General features: G+C 47.1%; 1 protein-coding gene across 1 annotated transcript in view; it reads right to left on the reverse strand.

Annotated features, from left to right (window-relative positions):
• Positions 1–20,424, reverse strand: part of LOC142574174 (glutathione S-transferase 1-like) — a 33,933-nt gene extending 13,509 nt beyond the window's left edge. The window contains exons 1-2 of the mRNA XM_075683324.1: positions 20,155–20,424; positions 1,922–1,980 (exon numbers count right to left, since the gene is read on the reverse strand). Coding sequence (XP_075539439.1) covers positions 1,922–1,980; positions 20,155–20,295 — 200 coding nt within the window. The 5' untranslated portion in view covers positions 20,296–20,424. The remainder of the gene's footprint in view (positions 1–1,921; positions 1,981–20,154) is intronic.
• Between the last annotated feature and the right edge of the window lie 3,491 nt (positions 20,425–23,915).

Here is a 23,915-nt window from a genome sequence, read left to right on the forward strand (position 1 = left end):
ATCGTGTATTTGACGTTCGCGATTTGATCCAGTTTCTTGCCTAGGCCAGCTAGCGCAAGGTTAAAAAGCGTCGGAGAGATGACAGAACCTTGCGGGGTGCCCCTGCCTCCGAGTTTGTATTTCTGGGACTTGATTTCCCCTAGACGGAGGGTGGCCGTTCTGTCGCTCAGGAACGATTTTGTATAAGCGTAGAGTCTCGTGCCGAGGTCGAGGTTGGAGATCGTGTCGAGTATGTAGTCGTGTGATAAATTATCGAATGCCTTTTCGAGGTCTAGCCCTAGGATTACTCTCGCGTCTCTCGTGTCTGCGTCAATGATCTGATGCTTGAGGAGCTTCATGGCGTCTTGGGTGGATAGCCCGGGTCTAAAGCCGATCATTGCTGCGGGGTAGACATCTCTATCTTCGAGATGTTTCGAGAGCCTGTTTAGGACCGCGTGCTCGGCTACCTTGCCGACGCAAGACGTCAGCGAGATAGGTCTGAGGTTATTGATGTTGGGCGCCTTGCCAGGCTTTGGGATGAGCACGATAAGGGCCGTTTTCCAGTCTTCTGGTAGTGCTCCATTCCTCCAGATTTTGTTGATTTCCTCTGTGAGGGACGTAGCCCCTACAATTCCATTGCCAAAGGCGAAACGTTTCAGTTTGCACAGCCACCTTTGTTGTTGGCGTTGGGTGGCCTTTGTGAGGCCACGTTGTTGCTATGTTTATCGAGCGACAATGCTCGAGGTAGCTTGGTGATAGTAGGCTGTGACGTCACAGACGGGTGGTCTGCCATTTCTAGCGCGTTGAGCCTTGCGCCATGGATGTTGATCGTCTCCATCATGTGGTTGATCTGTAGCGTTACCCTGTCGTAACCTTCCTTGAGGGTCCCTATTGTCGTCGCAAGTTTGTCTTGCCCTTCCTTTAGTGACGCGACGGTAGTTGCAAGCCCGCTGAGCAGTTCCCTGATTTCCCTAATGTCGCTGTCCGTGCTCGATGGATGTGTGTTTGTCACGGCTTTTCTCTTATGCGGATTGCGCGTGGATTCCACGACCGGTACTTCCACTACCATGGGTTCTGATGTTACTTCGGTTTGATTAGAGTCGTGGGGTGGTGGCGTTTTGAGTTGTCTGATTTCCTCGACAAGTTGTGTGATGGTTTGCCTGGGCTGTGGTAAATACTACGTTTACTTGCCTTTTGAAATAAAACGCGGACGTACCGTTTACTGTGCTCAGACACGCTATATATTTCTGGCTGCTAAGGCCAAATGTTATTAAAAAGGTTAATTAGTTCAATTTCAACTATTGTTAATTATTTTAATTGGTTAATTTGTCATCAAGGGTTGCGGGAAATGTGATCGGGCGTCTGATCTTTCGCCATATTGTGTCCCGTATCCTATATATTATCGTCAACTTAGCTGGCGGCGGCAATTACCCTTAAAAAGGCTATCACCACCCTAAAACAGCGCTTGCATGTAGGCTCCCTAGGCCCGGAAGTTCAACAGGGCATTGTGATAGCGACCAGAGAGCATTGTGGCGACGTCCACGAAGTTCTTGCACGAAAGGGCCCGCAGACGCGTCTCCAGCGTCCCTGCCATGTGCATTATACACTTTCTGAACCAAGCCCGGCGCGGTGTTTGCAGGAACCCAAGGCGAGCGAACCCACGGCGTGGAATAGCTCAGAATTTTATTAAAATTTCGCTTCTATAATCTTGCTGCCGTTCAGTTGAGATATTCTGGCGAGCACAATTTGATATCCCTGCACCTGGTCAGATGCGGACAGGCAGTGAATGTTTTGGTTATAATATTTCATAATGAAACTGCACAGGCCTTTCTGAATTTAAACACACTATCATGGCACGAAGTTGCGAAGCCAAATCGAAGCATTCTTCGTTTTAAAGAATGACATGGACGACCAAAGTTAATAGAAAACAATCGAACAATACCTTTCGTAAACTACGAAGCCTTCATCGTCAATGGCAGGAACCTTGTGGAATGGGTTTACCTGTAACAAAAGCAGATTTGAATTTGGGAGAATAAACTTTGATGAATTTTATTCTATCTTGAAGAGAACGCAACCATTCATCGAAACATCTTACATATGTATAGTGTTTCGTTCGCAGTGAAGGTCCTCGTTTGCTTTAGTGGTAAGCTACGAAATGCACTGATACGTAACATAAATAATTATTGCGATAAGAATTGTTAGGATACTTCGCACATTTTGCGGTGTCTCTCTGCCTGTCTGTTTCTTCTGTTTCCGTCAATGTCTCCCAATATTCGCCCGCCAGCTTAGGTCAATTGGTAGTGTTATGTCTCAAAATGGCAATGGGCACTTCTTGGGTGATTCCCACGTCGGATTCTGGGATGATACCCATCTGAACGTCAATGGAGACCGGGCACCGACTGCTGATGGGTCAACAAAGAAGCTCCCTTCGAGGTGACGACGACCCTATGGTCCTGTCTAAGCGGTAAGAACCGTGAAGACCAAGGTTCCCAGCTCGCTGCAAGCTGAGCATCACGAAGGGAACACTTATTCATGCAAGGCGCCAACGTCGAGGACTACAGTGGGAACAGCGTCGACTTCAGATCCCCAGTCACCACGTGGTTGCGTCGCATGCTGCTGCCATCGTGCAACATCAGAGGCGAACTTCGCCGGAACGGGGCGAAGTCATGGGTTGGATTTTGAGAACAGTTCGACTATAATGATTGGCCGAGTCAAAGTCATCAGATTTCCTCCTCACGTTGCATAGGAAAAACAACTGTTTTAAGAGTGGACACCTTTGCTACAGTGACGTGTGGGCTGACATGTATGCTCCGACATGTAGTGATCAGACATGTAATATGCCGCGACATAGAATGTGGTGCAATAGCTGGAGAAAGTGGAATAAATATGTTAAATAAACCGTGTCTCGTTTTCTTCAACCTAACCACCTCATCTCCTCACCAACAAGCAACTCTCGGCGATAGATACGGAGGACGGCGTCGGGCCGCCTAGCCAGCTTTGTGTGACGCCCCAGTATAGCGCCGGTCAGCTACCATGTTTTAGGCGTTTCGGCGGTAAAGATAAGCGACCCTCAAGTGACACCCGATTCCGAACCACGGACCGCAGAACAATATCACAACAGTAGTCAAAGTCAACTGGGCTGATCATAGGGCTGCTGTGCCGAGAAAACCGGGTCCGAAATAAAGTGTCCGACCAGTTTGGATCATTGGGTATGTGGTATTGGGTATGTGCCATTCTTCAATAAAGTTCTTTGAGGATAACTTGGGTAGGTGGGTACCAGTACTCACGTACGGGGCAGAAACCTGGATGCTTACGAAAAGGGTTCTACTTAAATTGAGGACGACGCAACGAGCTATGGAAAGAAGAATGATAGGTGTAACGTTAAGGGAAAAGAAGAGAGCTGATTGGGTGAGGAAACAAACGCGAGTTAATGAAATCTTAGTTGAAATCAAGAAAAAAAAATGGGCATGGGCAGGACATGTAATGAGGAGGGAAGGTAACCGATGGTCATTAAGGGTTACGGACTGGATTCCAAGGGAAAGAAAGCGTAGAAGGGGGCGGCAAAAAGTTAGGTGAGCGGATGAGATGAAGAAGTTTGCAGGCACAACATGGCCACAATTAGTACGTGACCGGAGTAGTTGGAGAAGTATGGGAGAGGCCTTCGCCCTGCAGTGGGCGTAACCAGGCTGATTATTATTATTATTATTATTATTATTATTATTATTATTATTATTATTATTATTATTATTATTATTATGGGTAGGTGGCGCTTATATGCGCAAGCAGGAGTAGGAACTCGAAGTTAAAGGCGAGTGTCGAAGTTAATGCGATTTGTGTGCTCTGCCCCGAGAAGTAATCTATGACATTGTATTGAAGGGTACTAAGTGTACATCTGACACAAACGTAGGAATGTGCACCGGCCGTCTTTTCCTCTACAAAATGAATTGACTCATCGAGCATGGGCTGCACATGATAACGGTGCTGACGCAGGAGTTCGAAGACAAGTGCAATATTCAAAAGCACGTGACTGGAGAGGCACCCCGCCACGTGCTTCCTTCTGGAATGGGCATAGGGGGCCTCTGACACAATATATCACACAATTTTGCTTGTTTTGTTAGTTCAACCGTCCTAGATATCATCATTGCGAATCGTAGCTAATTACAGGCCCATCGTAACAAAGAATGCTAATCATATTAACATCGCCACTCATCTCCAAATGATGGATGCTCAGGTAATTTATCAATATGAACCAATAAAGGCATACGGACTTAATATTTCCGACTATACTTTTCTTGCGTTAAACGAAGGCCCTAGACCTGGACACCACAGGAAAATTGCTAGCGAAATTTTGAGTCCGATAAATAATTTAATATAATAACTTTCCTACTGACAATTTTGGTTTCGTTTTCTCACCCATGAGGTTCCTGTGCAGCAACGTCGCGACACAGTATGTGGTGACGTAGAAGTAGGAAATCGTGACGTTTCGCCGCACGCTGTAGGCTTCTCGTTTACCTCTGATGCTGTGACTTGTTGCCAGAAAAAAATAACATAAGCCAAAGGAGAGAAAAAAACTACGTTACGGGACCCGTACGGGTCCCTTCTTCAATATGGAGTGAAAGTACAGAATGCCGTTTTCTAGGTAGTGACAATATAGCGCTTGATCCTTAGATAAACTTCTGGCGTATTGCCACGTTCTTTATGTATTGTGTGGTCAGTAGACTGAATGGAGGCAGATTCTGGTAAAACATACAGTAAAACACAGATTCATACTTCACAACTACTGTCATCTATCTAGTGTGTCCACCATGAAAGCTACGTTGAAATTTCCTCTTCTTTCGTTACAAACGAAAGTGTCTCGGTTCTCACTCTTTCACAATATTTATCATCATCGTCATCTTAAAGAAGTCCTTCTTTCTGAGCCAGAGTAGATTTCATCCCGTAGAGATCACCTTCATAAAGTGGGCGTCCCGTCTGAGTCTCACTTTCAGTTTCAGTTTATTATTGTCTAAATACAATGAATGCGTAAAAGACAATATATAGAATAAGGTCCCAAAATCAATGACCGCAACGGGACCGTCGGTTAATAATAACAAAGGAGAGATGTATTAATGATGAGCAAGCGAACTGAAAGAAACAAACACAATCGCAAAAGTACAACATAGAAAAATTACAACAACGAAAACAAGTTGTCTGTATACAAGCCTACAGTGCGTAAAAGACTGTGAATACATACAAATGACAAATGTAGTGTCATGAATGACGTAAACTTAGTTATACATGTAGTTACGCGAAGGACGAGTCAGTAAGACGAGCAACTATTTACAGGTTATATTTACAACAGCGTTTGCAGCGCTGACCGGTTGGATTCACAGCGCGAGCCCAGTTTCTTCTTCTTCCTCTTTTCTCCAGTGATGGCGCACATGCGCCTCGTTCAAACAAGCAAATACTGCGCGCGTGTAGGATAATCCCCCGGCGGCAGAACCGACGTCCCGGAGCATCTAAATGTCATCACTGGGAGGGTGATACTGCTTCAGTCGTGTAACTTGCACAGTATCACTGGACTGGGAAGCAGATGGGCGTAAGGGGCGATGTCGTAGGTGCCGGGAGTAACGGCACGAAGCACTCGGTATGGGCCTGTGTAACGACAGGCCGACCTCCCGCGACGGAGACCACATAGAAGCACCAAAGAGCCAGGTGGGAAGTGCACGGCTCGGTGTCGCCGGTCGTACAAACGCCTTTGACTGTCTTGGGATTTCAGAAGGTGGTCACGGGCAATTTTCCTTGCTTGCAAACCGTGGGCGATGGCGTCAAGTGCATATTCACTTTTCGCTGCCGCGTGAACAGGCAAGGTTGTGTCGAGGGGCAGCGCTGGTTCTAGGCCGAACAGAAGGAAAAATGGGGAATAACCGGCTGCGTCGTGGCGCCAGGAATTATAAGCAAATGTGATAAACGGTTGAGCGAGGTCCCAGTCTCTGTGGTCTGAAGAGACATATTTCGCGAGCACGTCTGTGAGAGTGAGATTGAGGCGCTCCGTGAGGCCATTTGTTTGTGGATGGTGTGACGTAGATAGCTTGTGCCTCGTGGCACAGGACTGCGGGTTGTCCGCGATATCGTTTGATATGAATGTCCAGCCATGGTCTGCGAGAAGTTCTCGCGAAGCTCCACGTAATAAAATCACGTCGCGTAGAAGAAAATCGGTGACATCTGTGGCGCTGCTTGGAAGCGCTCGGGTGATGGGGTAGCGCGTGGCGTAATACGTGGCCACGGCGATCCACCTGTTCCCAGAGGTAGACAGAGGCAAATGGCCAAGTAAGTCCAAACAAACCCGAAAGAATGGTTCCGCGGGAATGTTGAGTGGTTGAAGTGGCCCAGCAGGGAGCGTCGATGGTGTCTTGCTTGGCTAGCATTTCTCACATGCAGCTACGGACGGAGCGAGCAAGCGTTGGCCAAAAGAAGCGTCGGTGGATGCGGTCGTACGTACGTGACACACACAGGTGACCGGCAGTGGGAAGGTCGTGAAGTTTGTGGAGAATTGCTGAGCGAAGGCGTTTAGGTATCACAAGGACTAATGCAAAGCCGTCGGGTGAACGTTGTGTCGGTAGAGTACGCCATCTTGAAGCGTGAAAAAGCGAAGGGAACTATCGGCGAGTGACGATTCCAGGCGGTCAACGATGATACGCAAGGACGGGTCACGGCGCTGCTCGTCGGCAACATGGAGCAGTGGAAAAACAGAGAGAACACAGGCATCGGTGTCCGCATCCGACGTAGAGGTCGCGTCTTCGATTGGATAGCGATAGAGGCAATCTCCATCCTGGTTTTGGCATCCCGACTTGTAAGTCACTGTGTAGGGACATTCTTGTAGTCGGAGGGCCCAATGACCGAGTCGGCCAGTAGGATCCTTGAGCGACGAAAGCCAACAGAGCGCATGATGGTCTGTTATTACTGAGAAGGGCTTGCCATATAAATATGGGCGGAACGTTGAAACAGCCCAGACGAGAGCAAGACATGCGCGCTGGGTAATGGAATAGTTGTGCAGTTGCCAGGAGCCAGCTAGCGTAGGCTATAATTCGGTCGGGTCCGTGTCGGCATTACGATAAGACGGCGCCCATCATATAATCACTGACATCGGTTCGGACCTCTGTAGTTGCGGACTGGTCAAAGAGGCCAAGACCGGTGGATTGGTGAAAATCGTGATAAGGCGTGAAAATGCGGCAGCCTGATGGGAACCCCGCGTAAAAGGCACGCCTTTCTTCAGAAATTCAGTGAGTGGTCGAGCGATTACTGCGAAATCTTTCACAAACCGTCGGAAAAAAGGAACAGAGCCCCACAAACCTCCGGACGTCTTTGAGACACTGAAGTACAGAAAAAACCGTTACTGCTCGAACCTTCTCTGGGTCGGGTTGTACGCCGGAAGCATCGACGAGATGGCCAAGCACTGTAATCTTTCGGAGTCCGAAGTGGCACTTCGATGAGTTTAATTGGTGCCCAGCCTTGCGGAAGACGTCAAGGAAAGCTACGACGCGCTCAAGGTGCGTTTCAAATGTAGAAAAGGATACAAGGACATCGTCGAGATAACAAAGGTAAGGCGACCATTTGAAACCTTGAAGCAGAGAGCCTATCATTCATTCGAACGTGGCGGGGCATTGCATAAACTGAACGGCATAACCTTGAATTGGTAGAGGCCATGTGGAGTGACGAAAGCGACGAAAGCGGTGTTTTCTTGGTCTTGCTCATCGACAGAAATCTGCCAATAACGAAATCGAAGGTCGATGGAGCGCAAATATTTGGCACCGTGAAGACAATCAAGAGCTTCGTCGATACGTGGTAAGGGTAAACGTCATTTTAGTAATTCGGTTTAGTTGGGGGTAATCAACGCAGAAAAGCCACGTCCCATCTTTCTTTTCGACGAGCACGACCGGCAACGCCCAAGGACTCGACGAGGGCTCAACAATGCCTCTGGCGAGCATGTTGTTGACTTCCTGCTGAATAACTTGCCGCTCTGCCGTGGACACGCGATACGGTCGGTGGTATCACCAGTGTTTATCCGATGCTTAACAAGGGACGTCAGACCAAGCGGTCGATTGTCAGTGTAAAATATGTCGCGGTAGGAACACAAAAGGCGATAGAGGGCGGCTGCGTGGTCAGGTCCGAGGTCCGGAGTGACCGTGGGACGTAATGGGCTGTCGAGGTTGAAGGCATCCTGGGGGTAATTAGGAAGTTCTGGAGACACGTCGGCTGCAAAAGCAGTGACGTGGTCGTCTGTCACTGACCGGAGCGTGGCCAACACTATGCCTTAAGTTACCACTTGCTTCGTCAAGCCAATATTCATAATGGGGAGACACATTCTGTTAGCGGCAAGGGTTGCGACGTAGTGTGTGACAGAGATGTCGTGCGACAGGAGCACATCACCAATAGGTGCGACGACATAGTCGCCAACGGTTGCCGTTGAGGCCAATTCGACGAAGGTTAGGTCTTCGGCAGGTAAGCAAACAAACGCTGTAATGTAGAGGGTATTCGGTTGTTCGGGTGAACGTCTGAAAGAAGAGGAAGCTCTAGGCACAGCGTACTACTGGCATAGTCAATGAGGGCAGAATGCGTCATCAGAAAGTCCAGCCCTAAGATTAGGTCATGAGGGTAACTGGTCAGCACGGTGAACAGGACTGGAACTTGGTGGCCAGCAATTCCTATGCGAGCAGTGCACATATCCCTGACGGCACCAGTAGCGCCATTGAGGACGCGTGCGCCTAGAGTGGTGGCTTTGATTGTCGTGCTCATATAGGAGGTTATATAGAAACCTGGAGGCTTACGAAAAGGGTTCTACTCAAATTGAGGACGACGCAACGAGCTATGGAAAGAAGAATGATAGGTGTAATGTTAAGGGATAAGAAAAGAGCAGATTGGGTGATGGAACAAACGCGAGTTAATGACATCTTAGTTGAAATCCAGAAAAAGAAATGGGCATGGGCAGGACATGTAATGAGGAGGGAAGATAACCGATGGTCATTAAGGGTTACGGACTGGATCCCAAGGGAAGGGAAGCGTAGCAGGGGGTGGCAGAAAGTTAGGTGGGCGGATGAGATTAAGAAGTTTGCAGGGACGGCATGGCCACAATTAGTACATGACCGGGGTTGTTGGAGAAGTATGGGAGAGGCCTTTGCCCTGCAGTAGGCGTAACCAGGCTGATGAAGATGATGATGATGATGATGATGAGAGTGGTGGCAGGCGTACGAACTTTTTTCAGGCGACCGCATAGGTTAGTGCTCATTAGGGATACTTGGGCTCCAGTATCAATTATTGCCATCAGTGGAGAGCCATCTGCGTCTACTTCAATTAGGTTGGTGTTGGTGAGGAGCGTCAACGGAGGATTTGGGCAGGACGAACGTGATGCAGCACTACCTCCAAGAGCTGCATGACCTAGTTTTCCGTCCATCGGTTTGGCGAGGAAATGCGGCGATCCTGCGGCGACGGGGAGCGACGGAGTTGAGGCGACGGCGTTCGCACGGAGGAGCAGCTGTCAGGGGCATCAGAAGTAGCGTACGGGCGGCAAGGTGAATAACGGCGAGCGTCGGCGTATGGGCGAGGAGCAGATAATGAGCTCCAGTACGGTGGCACCAGGTGGTGCGGCAGTGGCGGGACACATGCGCGGTGGCAGCGGAAGCAGATCGGTTTGTCCTCAGGAAGTTCGCCATTCAGCAGGTTTGCGTGGTCTGGGAGCGAAGTACTGGTCATTACAGGTTGTGGATGTGGGAATGGGTGCCAAATCAGGTCGGGAGACAGAGCAGGCGTCAGGCATGCCAAGGTTTGCAATTTCTTGCCGCACAACGGCTTGAATAACGGAAATAGTGGGGGCCGCTTGGTCAAAGGTACAGTCAGCGGGTCGTGGATGAAGGGGAACCAGACTCACCGCTTCCATCTCAAGGCGAATGATACGGGTGACATTCTCTTGAAATGGTCGTGTGGCGGTAAGAGCGGAGCAAGAGGACGTGGCAGCGTTGTTTTGGAGCCGCGAAGCCTGTGGGACGACGCGGCGGCTCTTGGCTACCTCGAAACGGCGGCATTCTTTGACGATGGTGTCGATGGTATAAACATCGTAATAGACGAGCAAATTGAAGGCATCGTCCGCGATGCTTTTAGGATATGGTTCAACTTCTCAACCTCGGTCATGTGGTAGTCGACTTTCTGGCAAAGCGCGAGCACTTCTTTCGAAGTTTTCGAAGGATTGATAATTAAGTGATGGGAAGAACACCATGCAATAATATGGTCAAGCTCATTGCTTAGTTTATGGATTAAGGTTGTTAAAGAATTGTCACGCGACATATAGTAGTATCATCTGCGTATATAGTACACAATGTGCCGATTTAAGACACGTGGGCAAATGATTAATATAAATGGACAATAGTAAGAGACCTAGTATGGAGCATTGTGGTACATCGTGGTTAATAACTTTGGTATCAGAATAAGCCCCTCCAAAAAAAACTCTTTGTTCTCTGTCATGCAGGTAACGTTTTAGGAATCTTAGTACTGGACCAGTAATTCCTAGGGCTTCTAGCTTAGTAAAAGGTACGTTATGATTAATCGTATCAAAAGCTTTATTGAAGTACAAAAATACCGAAACAACGAAGTTACCCGTATATCAATTGATGCACGTAGTCGGTTAGGGATATTAAAGCTTAGTTATTCGAACTGCCTGTGCGAAAACCAAATTGAGAAGAATGCAACAAATTAAACTTTTTAAGTAAATATTTAGGCGGTTAGAAAATAACTTCTCAACAACTTTACTAATCGACTACAGAATAGAAATAGGACAATAGTTAAACACCTCCGTTTTATCAAATTTTTAATGTTCAGGAATAATCTTAGCCCTTTTAAGTGAAGTGGGAAAAATACCACATTTAAAAATATTATTAGCTATAATAGAAAGTGTATCAGAACTAAGTGGTGCAACGAGTTTTGGATAATATACAGAAATGTTATTTAGGCCCGTGCTAGTATTCCTTAGAGCTAGAACCATGGAACATACTTCATCTGCAGTCACCGGAAAGAGAAAAAAAATAATGATTACAGCGATAAATGGCATAAGTAGTAGTCATATGACGACTGCCGTACATGTTGTAGATGTAGTCATTCAAACTATTTGCTGTGCTAGAAGAATGAGTAGGAGTTTTATTGTTGTAATTTATTTTATTAGCAGTATTACCGGACGTAGGTCAGGTCATGAACGCATTAAGAAGTTTTCATTGTTTCTTTTTGGGATAGTTCTTGTTTTTTTTGCAAATCCATTCCTTGAACGCCTATTTTTATTCATTCATTCCTTAGACAAGTAACGATTGGAACTGCCTGCGCACCTAAATTGCCGCATTTACCGACACTGACTTGTTCAAATCTGCTATTGAAGATCTCGTTTAAATATCTTTCATTTAGCTGCAACATGCATTTATGCATTTATGCATAAATGCATTTTATGCAACGTCGTATTAGTTTCGGGACGACGACGAAGTGTCTTTCGATACAGCGCTGTTCTTTCTAACTCCGGTTTATTTCTGTGAAAACCTAGGTTCATCCGCTGGTGCTCCCTCCCTGCTCGTTCGTAATGGAAGTGGACGACCCCGCACGTCAGCGGCGGCCGCCTCCAGGAAGCGGATCGGTCATCAGAGCGACACCGACAGCGAGGACACCCATGTCTGCTCTCTCACCAGTGAGGACACTCCCGATGACAACTTCCAGCTTGTGCAGAGCCGCAGAGCGAAGAGAAGGAACACCAGGACGTCCTCATCGTCAAGCACGCAAACACTTAGACGCAGGGGCCGGACGCCAATACCATCATATTTGTGCCCCTGCTTCCCACCGTCAACATGAAGCTACTTAACAGGCAATCTGTGTGGATGTCACTGGAAGCCCTGGTGCCAAATGAAATATCGGACATTCGAGTGAACACCCGAAAAAATCTACTGGCGGTTGATGTCCAGCATGCGGCTGCTTTGACCACTCTACGCAGCGTAACGGACCTCGACGGCATTCAGGTGCGCTCTTACATCCCTCTGGGATCTGACGTAGTCACCAGCGTTATCTACGACGTAGACGTCGCCATCCTTAATAACAACTTGCAGATTCTTATCAAGCCAGCCAATGATGAGGTCATCGTTGATGTTAAGCGGCTAGGCAGTTCATGCTGCGTGAAAATAGCATTCAAGGGTAAGTATATACCCTCGCATGTTAAGGTGAGACATTTCTGACATGCAGTGCGTCTTTGCGGCTCTTAAGAGCCGCAAATGCATGAAACTGGGACACGTGAGCAGCGTCTGCGAAAATCAGGCAGCATGGCCCCGCTGCGGAGAGCCACACGCTGCAGATAAATGTGGCGCGACTGTAATGAAGTGTTCAAACTGCGGAGGATCACATGAAGCTTCATCGAAGAAATGCCCACATATTAAAAAGGAAACGGCCATCTTGAAAGAGATGGCGAGAGATCTTTCATCTCATCGCGAAGCCGCCGATAAAATCAGGAAGCGACGTTCTCGTCGCCGGCGCTCCTCAAGGAGGGCTCCTCAAGGAAGGCGCATGCCACTTCCCACAACACCACCTCCGCCTCCACCGCTCAGGTCAGACAATGTAGAAAGGACCGCGAAGAGCAAGTCCACTGAGAAGACCTCATCTGCCGAATCTTGGCCGGCTCTACCGAAACGACAACATTCACCAACAGAATCACAGCAAACTTTCGCTGGACAACCCCCGACGTCTACTGTCGGCGATTTGTGCGACCAAGACAGGCAGGTGGCTGATATGCTGTAATCGCTAATTAATACAATGCGCATTATACTGAACAAGCTGCAAACACCAGCAGCTCGAAGCGCTCTGCAAATACTGGACGCACTAAATCCACTGCTTCCTAGCATCGTTTAAGCATCATGGCTCGACCAATAGTCCCTTTCCGCACTGAACTTAAAAGTGCGTCGATCTTTCAATGGAATGCCAGGGATCTAAGGAACCGTATATCAGACTTTCGCCAATTCATTTTCGCAGATCGCTTCCCCATACTGGTCATTAGCGAACCAAATACATCAATTCCACTCAGACTGTCCGGTTATGAATCTTTCGTCTCGTCCACATGCGGTGCGAGCACAAAAGTGATCATTTACACCCGCACGGACTTGACATATGTCGCCAACGCGATAGAGCCTCATGACGACAACCAATATGTCTGCCTAAATGTCCAAAAGAAGAATGTGTCATTTACACTAATTGGAGCCTACATATCCCCAGCGGGTCACTTTGACGGCGAACGACTTAAGAAAATATTGCTAATGAACAATGGCCCCTGGGTTATCACAGGTGACTTCAACGCGCATCACCAGCTATGGGGAAGCACTAAAATTGACTCCAAAGGCAGGAGCCTTGCCTCATTTGCTGCTGACCATGATTTGTGCTGTGTGAATGACGGCAGCCCTACATTTCTGCGAGGCACGACCTATAGTAGCTGGTTGAACTTAACTTTGGTGTCACGGCGCTTTGCCTCGAGCGTCCAATGGTTTACAGACAGAAACACATGGAAGCGACCATATTCCAACATACATAAATATTAGAGGAGTTGAGCAACGCTCCCTAACTGTCTTGCGCACAGTTGATTGGTCAAAATTTTTAAGAAGGATATGGATGACACATGTCGGGAAGGCCTCTCACACACCACCAAAGATGCAATCGCAGAGGCATTGAAAACATCCATCTGCTCGCTTACAAGGTCAGCAAGGCGAACAGACTTGGACATGGAGCTGGAGAGGCTGCGTGCGGCACGCCGACAGGCGGAGAGGAGGTATCGGCGCGCGAAGTCCATCTTAGATCCGAGGGCTTCACGACGTATACAAAAGAAAGTCCAGCGTCGCATGGGTAAATTGAAAGATAAGCGATGGAAGACTTTGTCAGTCGCTTGATCCCCGAAAATCGCTCTCGCACATATGGAGAATGGTTAGGGGTCTTCGCTCATCTCCGCATCAAAGGAAGCCTTTCGCTGCTCTGGCCCTTTACCAACTCCGCTGGGAACTTCAAGTGGCTGAAGAGTTCTGTGCACGGGTTGCTCGGTGCGTGGTCATCATTACTGACGCAGCATTGCATGCTTGCATGTTGGCACACGTGCCACATCCCTGTGGCACGTGTACCAGAAACGAACGTGCTATTTTCACTCGAAGAGCTCGATGCTGCGTTGGCGACCTGCACGCGTTCTTCGTCACCAGGACCTGATGGCATCACGTATGCAGCCCTATGCCACCTTGGACATGACGCACGCGATGAGCTGCTCTACTACTACAATGAGTCTTGGCAGAACGGCGCCGTTCCTAAAGAATGGAAATGGAGCCGCTTGATCCCCCTTCTGAAACAGGAAAGTCTCCGCTTGAGATCTCATCATATCGTCCGATTGCGCTTTCGAGCTGCGTGGGCAAATGATGGAAAGAATGATTCTTGCTCGCTTGGAATGGCATCTGGAACTATTCAATATCTATCCGGAGGCCATGAAAGGCTTTCGTCGAGGTCGCACGTCCATCGACAACGTCATTGACATTGTAACATGGGTCCAAAATCAAAAAAGCCTCAAGCGCCTATCTGCGGCAGTTTTTCTGGATACAAAAGGAGTATACGACCACGTCGCCCATGAGGCCATACTGAACTCACTTGAGGCTGTTGGAATTGGTGGCCGGATATATAAATGGATTCGGGACTATTTAACTGATAGGCGTTTTTTCTTGCAGACCGAAGGCGGCCCAACTTCAGACCATTACATCTGCCGTGGTGTGCCGCAGGGTGGAGTGTTGAGCCCTATTTTGTTCAACCTCGTCCTGGTAGGACTAGCGGATTACCTACCGCAGACAGCACATGTCTCAATATACGCCGACGACATTTGCATCTGGGCCTCTGCGGTGGCTCGCCCTCAGCTAAGAGCCAGACTTCAGCAGGCCGCAACCATGACGGCGTCTTATCTCTGAGAACAAGGCCTCATTGTGTCTACTGAAAAGTGGTCATTACTTGGTTTTACGCGCAAACAAATGTCATCGTATCCTGTTACCATCAATGGTCAAGCTATATCCTATGTTAAAACGCATCGCTTTCTGGGCATCATCATTGACCGCAACCTCTCGTGGAGCCCTCACTGCGTCTTTCTGAAGAAGAAGTTAGTAGCCATTGCTCAGGTCTTCAAATTCTTATGCGGGAAAAAAGCTGGGGTACACCAGTCCATTCTATGTTGCAGCTGTACAGGGTTTTGTTTCTCGGACTGCTACGTTACAGCCTACCAGTGTTGTCAAACGGATGCAATACGAACTTTCGCGCCTTGGAGAGCATACAAGGTCAAGCCCTACGCACGTGTTTAGGGCTACCTCGGTGCACATCAACAGCAGCAACAATCGCCATCGCAGGAGACCATATAATCCAAACACATGTAGTTGTCGACTATCTCAAAGCGTACCCGCCGTGGTTGCTCAGTGGCTATGGTGTTGGGCTGCTGAGCACGAGGTCGCGGGATCGAATCCGGGCCACGGCGGCCGCATTTCGATGGGGGCGAAATGCGAAAACACCCGTGTGCTTAGATTTAGGTGCACGTTAAAGAACCCCAGGTGATCAAAATTTCCGGAGTCCTCCACTACGGCGTGCCTCATAATCAGAAAGTGGTTTTGGCACGTAAAACCCCAAATATTATTATTATCTCTCAAAGCACACATTCGCCATCTGTCAAAAATCCCCGGCCATCACTTGGCCTCCCTACCAGCCAAGAGACTTCAAGCGACCTTTTTACGCGTGATTAGCGCTCATGAAGAGTACATACCGGCATCTTTTACACCGGCGGCGAAGCCTTCCTCTCCCCTGTGTTGCCTGCGACAGCCTCAAGTGAATTTTTCTATTCCTGGAATCACAAAAAAGTCCAATAGTCCATCGCCGGCTCTGAAGCAACTTACGGTCCTATTACTATATCAGACGTATCATGACCGCATACATATATATATACCGATGGTTCAACCTCACCTACCAGCTCAACTGCCGCATTCGTCGTTCCAGTCAAGAACGTTACAGCTAAATTCAAATTGCCGCACACGACTACATCTACATCGGCAGAACTCGCCGCTCTCCATACAGCTATGATGTACATCACCGAAGAGCCAACAGAGAAATGGGTCGTATTTTGTGACTCTAAGGCAGCCCTTCACAGCATCAAGTCCGCATTACGCCACAGAACCTACGAGCAGATGACATCTGACATCAGAGAACTACACCACCATGCTCTGGAAATAGGACACAACATTATATTTCAATGGATTCCTGCTCACTCTGGCATCGTCGGCAACAACCTTGCTGACAAGGCTGCCAGGTGTCCCCACGAAGATACCAAGACGCGTCCAACACCTTTGGCGAGGTCGGACGCTGCCAGAGAACTTCGCCTACTCGCGCGCAAGAAGTCACAAGAACGCTGGATTTCAAGTGCCTTCAATTGCAGATTACGTAAACTGGACCCCACGCTACGGCTGCAACTGCCATCTAGCCTTTCCCGCGGCGAAACAACCTTGTTGTGTCGCTTGTGGCTGGGAGTGGCGTTCACGAACGCATATTCCTACCGTATGGGAATGGCCGAGAGCCCGATGTGCGACTCGTGTGGGTGCGAGGAGACCATCCAGCACCTATTGTGTACCTGCCTTCGCTACGATGTCCAACGCCTCTCTCTGCGGGCAACTTTACGCCCACTGGACTCGAGACCGTTCACCGAGTCAAAGATACTCGGACCGTGGCCACACCGATCACTGGCTCGAAAAGCGATTCGTGCACTAGTACAGTACTTGAAGTGCACGGGCTTAAGAGACCGTTTATAGTGTCCTTGTGTACGGTGTCCCTCCCACACGTACTCTGTGCTTACTCTCTCCTTTTCTTCTTTCCATTCCCATTTCCCCCACACCCAGTGTAGGGTAGCAAACCGGATGCTGTTCTGGTTGACCTCCCTGCCTTTCCTACCCTTGTTTTTTCTCTCTCTCTCTCTCTTGCTGCAACATAGTTAACTTGTTTCGGTTTTGTTTTCTGTGTTTCCGCATTCCTGTGTTATTCTTGCCTTCTGTATTGCCGCATTTCTGTGTTATATACATTAGTTTGTCATGCATTCTACTCCCTTCTGTAATGCCCTCGGGCCCTGAAGGTATTTCAATAAATCAGTAAAACAAAATAAATAAATACAAAGGCTGCAAAATAAAGACGTTTCGGCAGCGATGATTTGTGTTCATTTTTAGTCTATGACGAGGCCCTTGCCAACAACGTGTTAGGCCAATGGATTAAAGGCTACCTGTCCTTGGGCCACGTTATTGTCATGTTGTCTGAGGCGGTGTTCAAAATTTGCAGATTCATCGATGCATTATGCTTCACAGTTTGTCCGCTAATAAGTTATTCATTTTGGTACAGAAAACACCAGAACTAGATTTTATTTAACTGCGGAATTCAACTATAACCATTCTTGTTATTCTGCGTGCGTAAAGGCGATATTAATGAAGAATTCCGGTGAGCACTGCAGCCCATAATGGACGACACCAGCCTCGTAATCACGGCAGGCACAATTTTTGCACTTTATCTTCATGAGGTCTGCACACTTCTTTCCGCCTCTTCCTCTAATCTGCCACGCTAAGCCGTTGACTGTAGCATCCGTTAAGCATCTCTCACCTGAATGCGCATTTCCGCCAATGCCTCGCGCTAGTGCGCGTGTGTAACTTGTAAGAGAGAAACGTGGGGCTGCGCCTAGGTACTAGTGAGGAGGACTTGCTTTTTGTCTTTCGTTCCGAACCGATGGCAATGCGCACCACGCAAAAACTGGCGCTTAAGTGCCGCTCAAACTTGCTCACAGGGGTGGACACAAAGTCCCGTAATGGCGAACCATACAACACAGCTAATGGCCAGCAACAACGTGTTCAGTGGTTGTTGGTCTACGGCCGCTCAGGCAGTGTCTGTGCAAGTGAGTAAAAAACTCCTGGAAAAGCGGGAGCAACAAGCGCTTCAACATTGAATAATTTTCATCGAGGTATGAGTAACCTGCTTCAGCCGTGCTCCACAGTCACTCTTTCTCATGCCCCTTTCCCCTCTCCTTTCTCAGTAGAAAGAAGTACTGGATGGTGCGGGTGCTGTCGCACGCTCAATGTAACAAGAGCGAAAGAAAATTTCAGAGCGTTGATAGTGGAGGGGTGTCTGTGTGTATTCCGTCTAAGAGCCGGCCATTTCTAAAGTGAAAATTATGATGCAATACAGCAGAGCGAGGTGTGTGTAGGTGGATTTGTGATTGTCATGTACGTCCCTCGCAATGAAAAATCCGATAGACCAACACCCTTCGTAAGCGCATTTACAGATTTGAGTGGAGATCACTATAACAGAAACATCCCCGTGACAGTGCTGATGTGCGCCATGCTGTGCAAAAGGCGTCCCCGGTCACAGGAGGGTGAGGACCGAACTCTCACTTGCATCGCCGCTTGGCGTTGTTCTAAATATCGCATTCAAGTCGTCGACTTGTTGGCAATAAGAAAAGTTGGCTACTGCTGCACCGTTGCTTCGTTCGATTATCTTGAAATGCATTTTTAGGGCGACTCCGACGAGACCATGGCAAACTAGCGGTACTTTTTGAGAAAAGATTACTGCATTTTGCTCGCTTTCGAAGAAAACTATTTTTGAACGGTGCATCAGGTTTCGAGAAATGCGCTGATAAAGGTGGCTACGAAGCCGCACACTGGACTATTACAGTTGTTGAATAGTGTAAGGCTAATGCATAACTTTAACCATTCATGTTTCTTTATTGCAGATCGAAGGCTACACATACTTAAGTAGCAACATTTTAGAAATAATCGTAATAAATAATGTTAATTTCCTTCTGGCATAGCCATTGAATGTGGAATTCTGGCAGTGGATTTATTCGGTTTAACACGAACATGTCATCTATGCGGCTTGATTTCATGGTGTGAGCGAGGACTGCAAAAAATAACTTTTTTTCGGCATTTGTGAGTTCGCAACATTGTTCTGCTCGGGACTGTATACCCAATAGTTCTTGTAGTCGCGCATTATTGAAAGCACCGAGCGGACTCCGTGGTCAGCAAACGAATTCTATACTGACTCGAAAGGACAATAATCTTTTTTTTTTCTCTTGTATGTTGGTAGCTGTACTTTATTAATGGTTACCAAACACATTAACGCATTTTTCGGAGAAGATTTCATTTTAAAATATGGGGCTTAAAGGCATAAAGCACCGCAATGTATCAGACACGCTACAGTGCGGAGTTCCGTAATAATTTTGAAAGCAGTCGGTTGTTAAGCACGTGGACCTAAATCACATTCAAGATTAACTAATAACAATTAGACTTGTGTACATGTAAATTACGATAACAACTGAGCAAATGACACGTCGAAATCAAGAGGCAGATACGTGCAAGAAGCGAGCAGATTGATAGTGGAGTTTATTGAACTCCTCGCGATTATGTATGTTAGCGAGAACTAGATACGAATAGATAGAAAACTGGCTGACAGTTAAAGATAGCGTTTCCGCCATTCTCAGAAAAGTACCCGAGAGGTAAACAACGCTATCTGCTTTCCACTTGCGCATACAATGGTAAATTTTTGTTGCTTCCTGTATTTGATTTTCACTCGTATTAGAGCGTAAACGAAACTTCCTCATGAAACAAATGTCCTACTAAACACCTGGATAACATGTCCGCGTTTCAACAAAATACACAAGTGAAACACGGCAGTTAAGAACGCTAGGAATGCGGTGTAAAATGGGAATATACCATGAGAACTGCCTCCAAGAAGGAAAATCTGCAATAACATTAACCACGCAAGGAAAGTTAGTTAACGTCAATACTGGCTTGAAGCCATCATTTCCGTAAGAACAAACAGAATGCACAATAACTTTGAATATATAAGAGCAAATTGTTTGATCAGAACATATATATATATATATATATATATATATATATATATATATATCTATATATATATCCGTCCTGCAACGTCCTGCAACAGCATCCAACTTCTCGCGTGAAGCAGGCCACGACATTTCTTACTAAAGATTAGCTAAAATTACAAGACCCTTGGTGCCTGGTAAACCAGCATTGAAAAAACAAAGAAAGAAAATTAAAAGCTTTGCGACAATAAAACGCAAGGCTCCATAAAACACCCACGTACCTTGAGGTAGTCCTCACCTAGGTGCTCATTGTTTGTGAAGTCCAAGTCGATGACGTTGAGTTGGACCCCTATGTGCTTGGCAATACAGCGCACGAAGCCACATGGCGGGCTGGCGGGCATGTTGTACAGAGTGACAGGCATGGTGTCTGCGAATCGTCTCCAGTCGGTTGCTCCTTGACTTAACGCAACAAGAGTGGCATACAGAGGACCGGGCAGTGACACGCACTTTGTAGCAGAGGGCTACGCAAACGGCCGAGGGGACGCTGTTCAAGTATCTAGGCGCTAATGCGAGGGAGTGTTGCTCAAGCGCCATGGATACAGCGACAGATAGGCAACTCTCTCTGTCTAGCTGCGATAGCGAGTGAAGACACTTATCAGGGTAGAGCTGCTTTGGCTTGTAGAGGCTCGCCTAAAGGTGGGAAATAGCAACGACGGTGGGCGGAAGAGAGGGATACTGGCGCGCGGGTGTCAAGCTCGGACGCGTGGCGTCGCGTCGGAAGCACTTAGAGCGAACCGCATTGTCCAAGTCTGATAGCCGTGTGCGGTTCCATTGTTTCAAGTGGCTTTGAACTGTTCATTCTTGAACTAGACCCAATATTCAGGCACTGCCTCCATAGTATGCTCCTATAGAGCATCACTGAGACCAATGTAATGCCGATCACTCTGTTGGCTTTGTCATGTTTTGATAATCGTTCCGAGACGGTGCTGGCTGGGGTTGTATAAAGCATGAATGAGGTGGAGACGCTCCAAGCGTGCGGGGGCTCAAGGAATGTATTCCCCCCTTTACCATCAGTGTGCAAGGAACTACGGTGTTGAATATGGAAGCACGGACGCACAAACGGTCACACACACTCACACGCACGCCCACACCAACACAATGAGATACTATACACACACAAACTCACACATGCACACAGAGACACTTACATACACAAACACAAAAATAAACGCGCACATACTCACACACAAAGACGCACGCACACATACACACACCAAACATGTGACGCTGTTATGAAAAGTAACCATATGTAAGTGCTCGCCTACCACATGTAAGACATGTCTTTTGTCTCTGTGCTTGTAACATAAATACCCTTTAGAAATGTGGCATCGCTTCAGCACCTTCATGCGCAAAAATGACCATGCATAAACAGATGTCGTATTATACCTGAAAGCATAGTTTCAATCTCTAGTACCATTAAAACATAATAAAGCGTTTTGTGGAGCTTAAGTTAGCATAACCACATTGCATAAAATCTGCAAAATTTTAAGCGAGTCTCCTGCTGTAGTGAAAATTATTACAGCTGCATGGGAAGACACTGTTAACTTCGTGTCTTCGTGAACCGTGTGTGAACCATGGCGCATTCGGCATGCAGCTTATTCCACGATAGATTGTAAGCGGCAAATCAGGTCCTTCGCGGAATGGGTTGCTAGCATGGCGAGCACATGGTATGGGAAAGCGGAAACTCAACGTAATTGCGGAGCACAGGAAACCCTTGAACAGCGTGAGGCTCATTTTCAACAGTGCGCATGACTGTAATGCAGCCTCTGAAGTACGGTTAAATTTGGTAAGTTTTGGTAAATTTTGGTTTGGTAAGTTTTCGTAAATTTTGATTGCTCAAAACCACCAGATCAATCAGAGAAATAATTTTTAGAAAACTTTGCGATGTGAATATGACACGCTGATGACTATATGCTGGGAATTTTGTCTTATAAAAATTGTAATTGTTGCTACACACCTTCCATGAAAAAAACTGTTAATGCATCTAGTATTATTTGAACCAAGCTGCGATTTCTGGTGACTGTCTCACCATTTTCTTGGCCCGACGCCGAAAAATATAGCCGTCTAGGACAGCAGTAAATAACGCACGGGGATACGGTACCGCCATGCGGTAGTACGAGTGGTGCAGCTGGTACCGATGGTGCCACCGTTCATTACAACATGGTGGCACCACATGGTGGCACGGTGGTAAGGAGCGCGTTCTCGAATTCTGGTATGGTGAGAGCTACGATTTTGCCATGGCCTTGTAAAGATGCTGCACCTGTGGTTGAAGACGTAGACGGTGTCGTCTGAGATATTGCACGGGGTTCCGAACTGTTCTTTGTAGAAGTGGCGCCCAAACTGTCGGTTCGTTGTCATGTAAGGGTGGTAAAGCGAGCGCTGCCACTATGCCACAGGTAGTGCAACACCGTGCCAAAAAAAGCCCTTCTTTAAGCCTGCTAAGCCAATTCTTTGATAGAAATCAGGGTTGGTTCTCCGTAAATTTAAAACGATGCTTTAGGGTACGTCCTATTTTGATGTAACGAGTCAGCTGTTACAATGCAAAAATTTATCAGAATGTCTGTTTGCACTGAACTTACCGTTCACTGTAGCTAACGTGTGATGCCACAACGAAGATACGAATACACAGACACCAAGGCACAGGCAGACACCTCACACTGCAGCAACAAGAGTTTACCTGCCTGGCAGCTGGCGCAGCCGCTGAGAATTCAAATTGACGTGGACAGATGGCGCGCTGCCTTTGCTGCCATTGCGCATGCACAGGCGTTCAGGGCGACGAGGGTATAGGTGTGCGCCATGTCACTTTCGACAGGCGGCGGCGGCGGCGCGGTGGTCGTTTCTAGTCCACGTCGGCGGCCTGGAAACAGAGACCACAAATTTCAAACACTGTTTCGCAAAATCCATATTTGCTAAACTGGTTGAAATTCCGGCCTTTTTATACTAAGGGCTGAAAGGACCGAATACAGAGGTGTAGAAAGTGAGAGAAATGCAAAATGTTTAGTAAGTCTTGCTTTTCAGGTGACATATTTTAGGAAAGTTGGGCACCTATCTAAAAACGTCTATGTCGAGTGCGTTTGCATGTTCCTTCCTCCATGAATATGCAGAAACTTGTTGTTTTCTGCGTCGTAGTCACAATTTTATTTGATTTGCATTGCCTCGGTTTCTACGCGATTTGTCCATTGAGCAAACAGTCAGTGAATTCTAGAATTGCTTAGCCAGCACCGCCGCACGTGGCACGCTCTAGATATATTAACCTTGCTTCCTTAACCCTAACCTTGCTCAATAAGATCGTGTTTACACAATGTGCTTTGCGTAAAAAAGGGAGCTCTTCTATGACAAACCTTTGCTGGATTCAGCCCTTAATAGGTTAGCCAATCAGCAGATGTGATAAGGCACATTATCCTGACTGGAGAATAAGCGAAACCAATTGTTCTGAACATTAATCACCTTTTGCTTCTGTAACTTTCCTTACAACGTCCTTTTTCTCCGAAAAAGAATCAAAATACCTTTTTTTCTGCAGCAGGCTAACATATTTTTTCAGCTGAGATATGTTATGATGCGGCAGAAAATCAATTTAGCCTTTCTGTTAACTCGTCGTCACCAGGTTAAATGAACGAAATGTGGATTACTAGAAATGCAGACATCGCTCGGATGTATCTTGTCTTCGAAAAAAATGAACTAAAGTGTTCTTTTCTTAATCTGCACATCGAAACTGTTTTATAGTTAAGTGCAGCTATCGGTGTCAGTTGCATTCAGTTTTTTATTTGAAAGCTACAAAGAAAGAGCAACATACAGCAGTCATGTAAAAATACTTTTTTTACAAGTACAAATGTAGAATAACTACTTTATATGCAAAGGCCGGAATAATGCGAGAAATTGTAACCGGCATATTGTAACACATCGCAGTCAGAAATTTATGTCTTGCTACAAGTTGTATCTCTCAAGTTGATGCCGCTTTCAGACGTATTGCCGATTCTATCAG

The sequence above is a fragment of the Dermacentor variabilis genome, chromosome 3, assembly GCF_050947875.1.
Source record: "Dermacentor variabilis isolate Ectoservices chromosome 3, ASM5094787v1, whole genome shotgun sequence".
NCBI lineage: Eukaryota > Metazoa > Arthropoda > Arachnida > Ixodida > Ixodidae > Dermacentor > Dermacentor variabilis.